At 34.3% G+C, this 12,596-nt stretch overlaps 1 protein-coding gene across 1 annotated transcript; it reads left to right on the top strand.

Annotated features, from left to right (window-relative positions):
• The first annotated feature begins 6,027 nt into the window (after window positions 1-6,027).
• Window positions 6,028-12,508, top strand: LOC143449506 (T-cell immunomodulatory protein-like). Its single transcript, XM_076949737.1, has 12 exons — window positions 6,028-6,290; window positions 8,533-8,670; window positions 8,956-9,118; window positions 9,266-9,470; window positions 9,557-9,705; window positions 9,781-9,876; window positions 9,950-10,090; window positions 10,207-10,411; window positions 10,552-10,629; window positions 11,424-11,577; window positions 11,683-11,788; window positions 11,990-12,508. Exons 1-12 carry the CDS (start codon window positions 6,098-6,100, stop codon window positions 12,165-12,167), a joined length of 1,806 nt encoding a protein of 601 aa, XP_076805852.1. The 5' UTR covers window positions 6,028-6,097; the 3' UTR covers window positions 12,168-12,508.
• The last annotated feature ends 88 nt before the right edge of the window (window positions 12,509-12,596 follow it).

Here is a 12,596-nt window from a genome sequence, read left to right as displayed (position 1 = left end):
CCATTGCGACCATCTTGTAGAACAGAATGGTACAGAAAAGTTTAGAAGAAAAAGTGAAATTGCTCACTAAAGTAAACGAAGAAAAAAATGACGACGCTTCCTTGACAGTTTGGCAGTTAGCTGCGTTGGTGGGGATATCAAAACGTACTTTGCAAGATTGGCAGAAAAATGCAAATCTGCGTAAACAACGTGAAGAGACTATGCTTCGTGGTCGAGGTTTAAAGACAGAGAGGAAGCGGTTCAGAATGTGCGTTTTATGCGTACTCATTTACTCGTACTCTTGTGCGTTTTATGCGATCAGTGCCAATTACTGCAGTATAGCGCAGCTGCAATTCATTTATTATGCAACAGTACAGTATTTTAAATGCGTTGTTTGCCTTTATGCATGACCATGAAATGAACAATCGATTTTCCGCTTAATTCGGACAAAGCCGTTTCTCCGCTTAATTCGGCCAAAAGTGAGCGGAACCAAAGTGTCCAAATTAAGCGGAGTCAACTGTAGTAGAATTTGGTGGACATGGTAGCATAATGGTTGCAGCGTTGGCCTTGCAATAAATGCGACTTGTGTTCCATGTTTGATACCCAGTGGCGCTATACCATTGCAATGCCCTTGGATAAAGCATTAAAAACACTTGCTCCTGTCCTGTGGGCCTAGCGGACAGTTCTAAATTCGAGCAACACTATATAAAAAATTAAAAAACAAAATAAAACAACTGTGATGATCGGAACTTGCACAAAGGCTAGATCGGTAATTGGGGCTCGAGCGATGGCATGATAACGTTTACCTTGGACTGAAGAAAGTCTTTGCCCGACTTTACTGTTCCTTGCTCTATCCTGAGGAATCATCGCAGTGTTTAAGTGCTGTGAATCAGTGGTGGGATTCAGCTGGTTCACATCGGTTGTTAGAATTTTAATGATCTCAGCAAACCGGTTGTTAACAAGCGCGTGTATAAGCCTATATGTATATCAGCCCCATATCAATTTGGCATGCTGCTAGTGAGAGAACCGGATGTTAAAATATTTGAATCCCACCACTGCTTTGAATGCAAATGGATAAACGTGGTTGGACAAAAGAGAAAATTTTAAGCTTTAATGAATTCGTTAAGACTAATTTCATTCGTTACAACAACCAGACATTTTTCTAGCGTTGGTCAAGTGGTAAATTTGCTTGCTGTTACCGTTATTTTACAACTTAAGCATTAAGCTATATTCTGCTTTGAAACTGATTGAAAGCCTAGGCTAATGAACATGTTAATTCTAGCAGTCGAGAAGGGTCGTCATTTCTAATTTACTTCTACATTGATCATTTCTAGCAGATTTTACCAAAGAAAACTCTTCAACATCGGTTTCCATGAAATGTCATGAAATTAATTATGCTATAGTTGAACGCAATTTTTAAAATTACCGGTATGTAATTTTGCAACATACGACTGCAACCGCTGACTTTCAAATATAAGGCAAAATGAAAATATTTTCGAATTGTTTAAAAAAGTGAAAACGAGAAAACAAGTGCGCTCTTTTTTATAGATAAGCGAAGGCACGAATGACGCTCTTTTTAAAAAGAACGGTTGCCCAACTCTGCTTACAACCGATGCTACACGCTACACTGCTAGCCTACTGTAGTAGTGCTGTAGCTTGACCAAACAGCAAAATAATCTATTTGGGGTATGTCTAGATCGGGATTACCCTAAAACAGGGTGCTGTTGAAGGAACTTTTGCTTTTACAGTATAACAAAAAAACATTTTTAATAAATTTGAAGAAAACAGTGATTATTTCACCGAAAAATGGTTACCGTAGTTCGAAATCACAGAATCTAGCTGTGTAAAATCCGCTGACAAGACCATTTGGCAACGGTGCGCGGATGATCGTTGTACCAGGGTTCTACTGCATATTTATTTTTGTAAGAATCTGTTTTTAGGCCTCTGCATAAATATGACTTTGCAAGAAGGATTTTTCCTCAAAAAGAACTTCATTGAAAATTAGAAAAAGCAATGCTAATGAAAATGAATAGAAACATGATTTAAAGTCCAATTAATGTGCAACTAATTTTCATGCCGAAAAAAAGCTTTATTTTTCGTATGTTCGTAACAACTTGTAACGCATGATGTTGTACATACGCACGGTACAGTAGTGTAGTTAATGCAGTAAAGAAAAATGCGTGTTTACCTAAGTAAAATATTGTTCGTTTTAACTTAGAGATTGGCCTACACTTTTTGTTTTGTTGGTTTTTAATGTAGTCTACTGGCATATTTGCACTATTTAGGCTACATCGCGTGAATCATATGATAGTTTGATAAATAAACCAACTAGCATTCCGTAAAATGTCGTGTCCAGAAAAACATTAAAAGTTACGACCTACGTTTTAATTTTGGACTAAATTAAGTGCGTTGCAGAATGGACATAGACAATGCGTTGTGTTATAACTATAAGCGACAAATAAGATAACCACACTCCAGAGGACACTATGGCTTCGTTTTATTAAAGTTTGCAATTGCACTGTTGCAAGCTTGAAAATAAGTCGTGTGACGCTGCTATGATAGCTTGCAATGTTTTAATGCCGAGTTTAAGATAAAAAAGTTGTTTAAAGATACAGCCAAACAGAAATATTAAGCTGAGACTATTTCATCGGTAATATTCGATCCGAGTTCAGGGTATCAAATGACATGTAGGCCTACTGCCGGTAATGCAGTGTAGGCTATTTCCATTATTATTCTCTTCGATCAGCTGTTTCGTTAGCACTACTTTCAGTCATAATCACAAATTTTTATTACCTGTGTGATTATAATCATCATTTTATTTTTTATTTCATCATTTAAAACTTGTTCCCAATATCTAAAAAGGGTTCGATGAAAATGTTGGTAATTACAATAACGGTAACCAGTGTTTCAATTTTTGATTGTACTTTGAGAATTTGAATTAGTTTTAACAATAGTACTGTATTACAAAAAATTAAAGAATTTATCATAAAAAAATTAGTTAGGATGTGTATTAGGCTGTGGAAGTTGGATTATTTGGGCGTAGTAAGATCGGGATCCATGTTGAAAACATCTGTTGTTACAAACTGACAAATAAATCTCACAAATTTACAGAAAAACAAGATTTTTTAATTAAAAGACTTACGCTAAGACGGTTAAGTCATGCGAAATTTTTACATCGCCGTGTCCGCAAAAAATATTGGCATGACACGGCTTTGACCATGCAACTATGGTTTAAATTTTGCAAATTAAAAGAAAATCTGTCGATTAATTTATTATAATACAGTACATGTATATAAATTTGTTACTGATTTTTAACTTAGGGGCTTACCCTAAAGAGACAGTTGTGAGTTGTCAGCGTCTTTTATTTTGTGATCTTGTGATCGCCATGCACCTGCAATCCTCATTGCTACTGAGTACTGACGAACATAAAGCACTAAGCAGATAGGCTTACCTTGAGCTATTCAGCTGGCGCTACGATGCTAAATGACTAAGGCGTATAAGCGGTATGGTAACATTAGATTGCAATTATTTGTATAATGTAATAATGCACTGAAACAACTTCAACTTGCTCACTTTTAAAAAGCCGTCATTACCATTACAAACTATCACTAGAAGTCAGCAGTCACTTACGTTAGCTGGTTTATGGTTGGACAGCTATCCTGATATACTTACTGTATATGAATGTGCGATACTGACATAGTCTGGTACTGGCCACAGAAACGGGATTCCGGTTCCTAAGTTTCTTATGTGCTGTTTTCTTTAACCATCCATTTATTGTGCACTTTAGATATTCATTTTCATTTCAGATATTCACTGTGATGAAATCATGTCACTTTGTATGTTTATTTCGGCTGTTAATATCCATGTTTTTAATGTTAGGGAACATGTCCAATATGTCCTCCAATAGTGTAGTTGTTTGTGATAGCCTATTTTGGTATTAAATTTATTAAACTTATGAACTATTTTGTGAGTTTGGTGGCCATGCTAACCTAACATCTTATAGCCCAATTCTTTTATTTCTATCTAACATATTTTAAACCCTTGGGCTTTGCCAGTTTGTTTCTGCTCGTTAAATGTTTTTGAACATGTGTTTTATTATTTTATGTTACCACAACGTTTAGCATCCTAACTTTTCCACACAGTTAATGGCGAAAGATAAATAATATGAGCCAGGCAAGACTTATATTTGCTCACAATATTCTAATATGGGAGTACCATGGATCCCTACTGGAAAGGTTGCATGATACGCCGGAGAACTTCAGCAAATCTGACTTCTGTGTTTCTGGTGCAAAATTTTCATTATGACCATAGGTTTAGATTCCAGCCTAGGACAACTAAAAATTACGGAATGAAGAATGTAACCTAACTTACAGAATGAAACTTAAAGTTAAGTTATCCTGAATACTGTAATACTAATTTGAGAAAAGCGAGAAAATACAAAGTATTTTTTTATAAAGTGATCACCCGGTTTCATCAGACTCGTCTGTTTTTTAAAATAAAAAAATTATAATAACTTGACTAGCCCCTTCCCGCCTGTCTGCCTATTAATTTATAATCTTTATTTTTTTCTGCATGGAAGTAGGTTGCTCTGTCTGCCATGGTAGAAAGTGTGACACCTGCATGTATGTCATTCATTAACGGGTACGCCGAATTTTTTTATCCTCTTACCATTTTATAATAAATATACAAAGAAAATTTGATTGTTTGAAAGCAAATCTATAATAAATAAACACAGAATTGCGGCTTCAGTGTACACCATCACGCCAAAATTTGTGTCTTTGCACACACGATTTCTCGTGGAAACCTGCTGTACTTTCCGGTTGGGCCTGTCTGTGGCCTAGTGGAAAGCGTGACTATTTTTTTCATCTTCACGCTGAATTATAATAAAACAAGCAAAGGTTATTTGTTGGCACGTTAATTTATGATACATAAACATAGAATTGTGACTTAAGTGCATGCGGTAATGCAAAATTGTGTGTCTTTACACACCATTTCCTGTTGAAAATTGCCATACTTCCAAGTCGGCCTTGTCCATTTGAAGCTTGCTGACTGTGATTTTTATGTAGAGGGTTAAGGTTTTTGTAGTGGACTCAAAAAAATTAAAAACCGGATTACTTGTAGTTATTTTTGTATGACTGATAAAGTATAAACATGCAGTTTTATCATGTGCGACAGTTACATATAAAAGTCTTAAAATTTTTGTTTTTGAAAAAATGCCATAATGTGAGCATCAATCAAGCTTGATTGTGCCAACATAAAACAACCTTAAAAGGTTGTGTAATAGCCATTGTTTGAAAAGTTTTGTAACTTTTCTTATAAATGTAGAAAATCATTCCCTCTCCGCCACAACATTGATTTTGAAACATGTATACAGTAGAATTCGCCTATAGTGACTTTGGCTATAGTGACACTTCGCCTATAGTGACACCTGTTGCAAAGTCCCGTTTGCAAACCATATGTTTTGCTTAGAAATGACTTCGCCTATAGTGACTTCGTGTATAAGAACACTTTGCTTACAGTGACACCACATTTCTGTCCCTTGGGCTCAAAAATTTCCGTATAAGGACACTCGTTAGTTTGTGATGCAATAATATATACTTTATCCATGCGCAAGCAAGATGATAGAAAAGGTTTATGAGCAGGCTTCATAATTGTGATGTAATAAAAGCGTAGGCTACTGTAGCTGCTAGGCTAGTTCCAGGCTTTTGTTCTTGTGAGTTGTGATCTCAGTTCTCTCCGCATAAGCCAGGTTGATTGTCATTGTATAGTTTGTCGATCTAGCACTAATTTCTAAGTTTGTACAATGCCTTTAAAGAGAAGAGCGTATTCGTTGAAGAAAAGATATGAAGTCGTCCCGACTGGTCCGTTATATGCGAGTTCTACTGTAGTCATCTGCGGTCATTTTACCTTGACTTCGTCTATAGTGACACTTCGCTTATAGTGACACTTTTTCCGCAGTCCATTCAGGTGGCACTATAGGCGAATTCTACTGTATATATAAATACCGTTATGTATTGTTTTTTGCATATTTTAATTTATTTTAATTATACGTTTTGTCTCAGAGCTTTATGCTACAAATGTTTTGATTATAGGTTTATTGGTGGAAATTATTTTATGTATGGCAATTCCATATATTTTACTGGTATTTTTTTGGTTTGCACTTGGCAATTTCAGCACATCTACAGCTGAAAATGTTGCTGTAAATGATGTAACTTACTCACTTTTTGGATCACAAACTGGATTTAAAGGTTTTGTAGCTGCCTTTGGTGATGTCAACAAAGATAATAAAGTGGACATTTTTATTGTATCAGGTAAAAACCTTCAGATTTATCATTTAACTAATATTATTCTATTAGGTAAAGATTTTTTTTAAATGCATTATTCTAACTTTGAAAATACCTACTAATGGGGATCCGGATCAAATCCTAATACTTGTACTCATCTGAGTATTGGCATATTTTCATTATTCAAGTTTGGTGGAATATTGCCTAATATTTGGCATTATGCAGAGTGTTGTTATATTTCAGAGTCAGTATTTTATAAACAGGGTGTTATAAAAATGTTTAAGAAGGAAAAGGTATGGTTAATCCAGACAAAGAAATCAATGTGTGAGATATAAGCCTTAGATCATATTGTAATGGAGCTATATGTTATGTTAATATACTATATGAGAGTCACAAACACTGAGATATTTTTTGACAATTGCAAAGTTTTCTAGGTAGTAGCAGTGCAGTTAGACTAGCATCAATTGTTGGCATTTATTATGATAAAAGGCAGGTCAGAATTTAACCTCAAAAAAAGCTTTAGAATTACCAGTAAAATTTTGTAGAAATCAGCTTTAATTCTGTTAAATACACTTTGAACTTTTTAAAAAACTGGCAGCGGTTTGTGATCCAGCTGCTTCCACACAGTTTTCCAGCCAAGGAATTCAGTATCTTACATCCGTTAGAGCAGAATCTGGTGGAGTAGAAGAGTTTTCTTTCCATTTATCAGATTGTTTGGTAGCTATCTGACCACAACAATTTGCTTAAAGAGATGTGTCCACAGACTACAATATCCCCGTGATTACAATTATAGATAGATTGACAATAACTTTTTGCCTTAATTTCTCCTGTATTTACGTTTTCGACTAATGGCTAAGTGCTAACAAATTTCTTTGTTTCTGACAGATTTAACGGAAAAGTAGGCCTAGTTATTAACCAGATAAATTTTTCAACCCTAGGGTTTATACAAGTACATTCTTGTGTGTATTTATTGTTATTGCTTTTTGACCGATTTTGGTCAAACCTTTTTTTTTACCTGTCTTGAGTATGTCTATGGAAAGAAAGTTTTTTCTTGCATAACTAGGAAGGTCATCTAGGCAATCAAAATCCTCTGCGACAAAAATGCAGTAATTCATAGAGGAGGATAGAAATGAAATATGTCTATATGGATAATATGTGTATATATATAAATCTTTGCTGTAATGATACGTAATTATTGTACAATCTTGGCTACAGTATCTAATTTGTGTATAAGTCACACACTCTTGATGTGAATTTATTTTCTTTTAAATATGAATATGGCCACTAGGATTCAAATCAAAGTAAGTTTTTGGAAGCATTTTGTTGGCAAAAAATGCTTAATGTTATCGAAAAGTAAGGACACGTGACGTAATGATTGTAATTGACTCTACCTACACTTAGAATTATGTATGATGATCAGACATTACACAAAATTGAAAGTAGGATTAGATTTGTTTCCAAAGCATGAAATTGTGTTATTGTGAAGAGAATTGTTTTCAGTAGAACCCCCGGTTAATGATCACCTCAATATCATGACCTCTTTAACGCTAATTTTCAGTCTGCAGTCCTGTGGATTGATTTAATCACGTTGGTTTTCAATCCTGCATGAAAATAATAATATAAAAGTGCCTTTTGTTGGGAAAAACTAGAAAAGATTATTGTCTGCAGTTGTTACACTTGTAACTTTCCTTTCAATCTATATCAATTAATAACTTATGCTACTTGCTGTTCTTTACTTTTTGGTTGTAATATTAATTAAAATATATATATATACCGGTATTCTTTTGTGTTGATGGAATGATCTGATAGGAATAGTAGAAGTCAACTTTAAAACCTTACGGTTGCAAACAAAGCAACAAATGCAAGACTCATATTTATTAATGGAATAAAACTAACATGTTTTGACATAAATATTTATACATATACACACAGTTATTTATTTGTGCTATCTTAGCATGGTTTGTATCAGTAAAATTATTGTCTTGTCTGGGGTTTAAATTTTGCTTCTTTGTTTGCACTTTTGTATCGAATATGTATATATATATTGGTTTTGACCAATTGAAATATAGCTTCAAATTGATAGGGAAACAATTAATATATATATGTGAATGAATTACTTGGTTTTTGTGCCAGTCTTTTACTATGACCTGTGTATAAGTTGTACCCGGAGTTAGATGATCGGATTTTTTGTCTAAAAATTGTGGCTTGAAAGTGTGATACAGTTCACTGTTTATAAAATGAAAATTAACGTTGGAAAATTTTTTGACAGATCAACAAAACATAACTGTTCTTTTGGGGTCATCAAATGAATCAATTAATGTTTCTACTGGGATGCATGTGAGTGCTATTTTTCCCGGTGATTATAATGGAGATGGCTTTATGGATATTTTAGTTGCTTCTGATAAAGGTTGGTTATTTTATTGCAGTTTTATTATCTTAACTTTCATATTCAAAACTTTTTCTTACTAAAGTCACGCTTAGTCCGTAGTTATGGTAGTCAACTCTTACAAGCTTTATCATGATAGAATAATTAACCAGAACTTAATGATCAAGTGTGTATATTTTTAAAAGGAAATACTACAGTTAGTATTGCTGGTACCTACTTGCTAAATAGATTAGAATTTCATAACGGTTTCCAGAAGAGTCAGTATATTTACAATTTATTTTTCAATTGCTTTATAAAACGTTTTAGGTAAGGAAGTCAACTTACAGCTTATTTGGGGAACTGAATCTGGACGCTTCACTGTTAATAATAAATTTGAGATAAAATCTATTGTGCGAGGCCAACCTCTTGTAGTCGATGCCAATGCTGATATGATTCCAGACTTATTTGTTTCACTTCACAATAATACCAGGTTTATATCATATGATACATATACTGTACTTGCCATTTTTACATGTAATAGTTATGGTATTTGGGGTAGTTGCTAAAACGATGTAATACTAAAAGTAATCAGATATTAGTGCTGAGCCATACTATATTTAATTTATATGTGGTCTAGAGAGTTTTGGCTTGGCAATAAAGAAAAGCCATCGAGTAATTGGAAATTTCATAGACATGATTTTTCAATGCTAGCAGAAAGTTGTTACAATAATACTCGAATTCCACATTCCCATGCTTTTGTGGATATCACTGGAGAGGGTTCTGCTGACTTGTTTGTTACAAGTTTGGATAAAAATGAAAACACTATTTTTGAAACTTGGCAGGTAGGTGGTGACTGGTGATATTGACGTTCTTTGCAGTTGGAATTGTAAGTCATTGATTTTTTGATAAATATTTCATTTTATCATAGGGTACTAGAGCAGGTTTGAAATTAGTCGGCTTAGTAAATCAGCCATCTGAAGATAAAGCCATACTCATAGGACAATCTTTGTTTGTTGATATTAACGGTGATACAGAACAAGACCATATACTTCCGGTTTGTGAAATCATTGATGGAAGGTTAGAAAGCAAATTCATGTTAATTCTTTAAATTTTTTATATGATAAGATCGTAAGCGTATTATAATCTTTGCAGATGCTCAAACAGCAGAATTATGTTGTACTTTAAAAATGAGTGGGTTCAGATATTTCAAGCTGGAGAGGGTTGGAACTTTATCCATCCTGACACAAAGTATGCTTTATTGTTGTGGGCCGTGTTTTGAAATGTTCGTTTTGAAACATATACTGTTATTATTGAATTTTAGTTTCAAGCGTCAGCCAGTGACATTAGTTGCTGGTGATTTCAACCAAGATATTTACATCGACCTTCTCTGTATTATGCAACAAAACCATGGCAGTCAGAATAGTGCACCAATGGCTGTTATCCTTTATGGCGGTAATTGCAAGTAAGGAAATGAAATTGAGGGTGGAAAGATATATATGATGACACGGTCATAATGTTGAAGTAGTTTGTTTCTATTTTTCAGTTATTGTGCTTTTAATTTTACGTATTTCCCTTTAGAAATGATTACTGTATGGAAATTCATCGACAATTTCATCATGGTTTTGTTGTCCCGGCATCAGACGGGGCATTTTCTGCGGCATTTTATGACTTCAAGAGTGATGGAACTTTGGATTTGCTGATATCTACCGAAAAAGATTCTGTATTATCTATCCGTGCTTATGAAAACACAGTTGCTGAAGATGTTAGCTTTCTTATTGGCAAGGTTATGATTGTATTTAGTAATTGAAAATTTAATTCTGTAGGGTTGTCAACAAAACATATCTTAATTATGGTGACATTATTACGTGTTGTTGGAATTTTGATTTTATCTATTAAAATAGTCATATTAACTTCTTTAAGCAGGTTTTGCCAGGTATGGAAGGGCATTTCACTTCTAACATATACGGTTGCACAATATCCTACAAAACCACTAACACAATGGCAAGTGCTTTTTCTTGAAAGTCGCTTACAAGTAAAGTGTTTGTGTAAATATGATATCTTTATGATGAACTAAACCACAAGATTTTTATTAATCCATGCAGTAATTAATTCTGAGAAACGTAATAGATTAAGTCAGCAGGGCCCTTCTACAGGCGTGTGGGTCACATAACCACTCAAGGACAATTTTTTGTGGGCCCGCAAGGTCTTTGCACTTCTGATTTAGGACTTCTGTACGTGGTAGCAATGGTACAAGTAACAAAATAAGAATGCCTAATAAAAATTAGTCAAAATGTCTGCACTAATTGTATGCTGTCATTAACAAAAGCATAACACACCCAACTGTAATAAATGAAATACTGCAGTTTCTGACTAAGATCATAATTACATCATACATGGGCATTTATAGAGTCTATTAGACACACATTAATCCACATCGTTATTCCAGTCATCTATGTTGTGTTTATCATTGCCATGTAGGTTGATAAATATACATGTCACTAAGCATAATCGCCAATCTCTGTGAAATTTATAATGTGCATTATTATATACATTGATTAACTTCAACTAAGCAGCAATTTCTGCCATTGCACTAGTATGAAATTTTTCTACAAAAGTTTGTACATAATAGTCAGCATGTTAAGGATATGTAAAGTGGCTAGCAAAAATAGTGGGACTAATAGGTGGTATATAAATATATTGCCAGTGTTTCCCTTAAAATACCTATTAACATTTGGAATAGACAGGTTTCTGTTAGTGCTTGTTTTTTTGCATCTAATTTGACTTGTGGCTCTTAGGGTGGACCCCAACATTCATCTGCTGTACAACTTTCACAGTCTGCCTATTTGTCACTTCAGCTGCCTCATGTTAGCTTTGGATTGGGTCGTCTGCCAAATTTTGTTGATTCTTTGACTGTCTCAGTGCCTACAAGCTTACTTCCTGCTAGTCCAAGTAAATAAAATATATGTGGTATTTAGCTATTTACTTTGGTAGGTAGTTTTTTTTGTTGTTCTCCGCTGTCATACGTATTTGATGACTTGATTTGCTTGTTTTTAGATTCAACTGATAGTTCGTTGTATGACAGTTTGACACAAAGTTGGTCAATGCTAATACCAAACTCCCAGCTGTTTATTAAACCTTACCCTATCAATGATCCAAGCAGGTGAGTGGGAAAAACCAACAGAAGTGATCACGTTTTTGTTTGGAGCACTTGATAGCTTTTCTGCATTTGGCTTTTTTTGTTTTTTTACACTGTTTTCAGTAACCAATTACTCACCCTATTGGGAACAGATAAGCTAGTTTGTATTTTTAGATTCTGTCCAACAGCCTGTTTTGATTTAGAAATGCTTTTTTATGCTTACAGTTGGTCCAATCGCCTACTAGTTACTCCCAGTCAAAACGTGATCACTACTGCCATCGTACTTGTTTCACTGTGTGGTGGTGTGGTAATAGCTATCATTATTATGCACTGTATGGAGCGGCAGGAAGACAAAAGAGAGAAGACACAGGAAGCTCATCGTTTCCATTTTGATGCCATGTAACTTTTATTGCCACTGTGCTTACACAAGTATAACTATTAGGGTGCTGAGCAAGAGAAGTTTAATGTTCTCTGCAAACAGTACTGCAATATATTTTCACACTAGTAATGCAATGAAATTGAGGGTGTGGCTGGAATTAACTTAACTTCAGTTTATAAAATCAATATTATGTTTATAATGTTTTACATCTTGTTTTCGGCATGGCATTTCAAGAGTTTGTGTTATAATGTGTTTATTTTCCATGAAGCAAATTGCCATTGTGAAGCACTGTGAAAGAGATTTCATTGCTTAGAAAATTGTGTCTTCATCATTAATGCGATTAAAACCTTATTATATTTGTTGCATATCATTGTATTGTTATTGTATGTTCTTATGTTTTATACATATTTGGCTGAATTTTAGTATGACCAAAGACAAAGTAACTCACATAAG

Source organism: Clavelina lepadiformis, chromosome 3, assembly GCF_947623445.1.
Source record: "Clavelina lepadiformis chromosome 3, kaClaLepa1.1, whole genome shotgun sequence".
Lineage (NCBI taxonomy): Eukaryota > Metazoa > Chordata > Ascidiacea > Aplousobranchia > Clavelinidae > Clavelina > Clavelina lepadiformis.
This window is presented reverse-complemented; position numbering and strand designations above follow the sequence as displayed.

What these genes read in the sequence shown, in the direction of transcription:
- LOC143449506 (XM_076949737.1), top strand. Translation starts at nt 6,098, where the DNA reads ATGGCAATTCCATATATTTTACTGGTATTTTTTTGGTTTGCACTTGGC. An exon ending in TTTATCCATCCTGACACAAA is followed by an intron (nt 9,877 to 9,949) that starts GTATGCTTTATT and finishes ATTGAATTTTAG; the next exon opens with TTTCAAGCGTCAGCCAGTGA. An exon ending in CCTATCAATGATCCAAGCAG is followed by an intron (nt 11,789 to 11,989) that starts GTGAGTGGGAAA and finishes TTATGCTTACAG; the next exon opens with TTGGTCCAATCGCCTACTAG.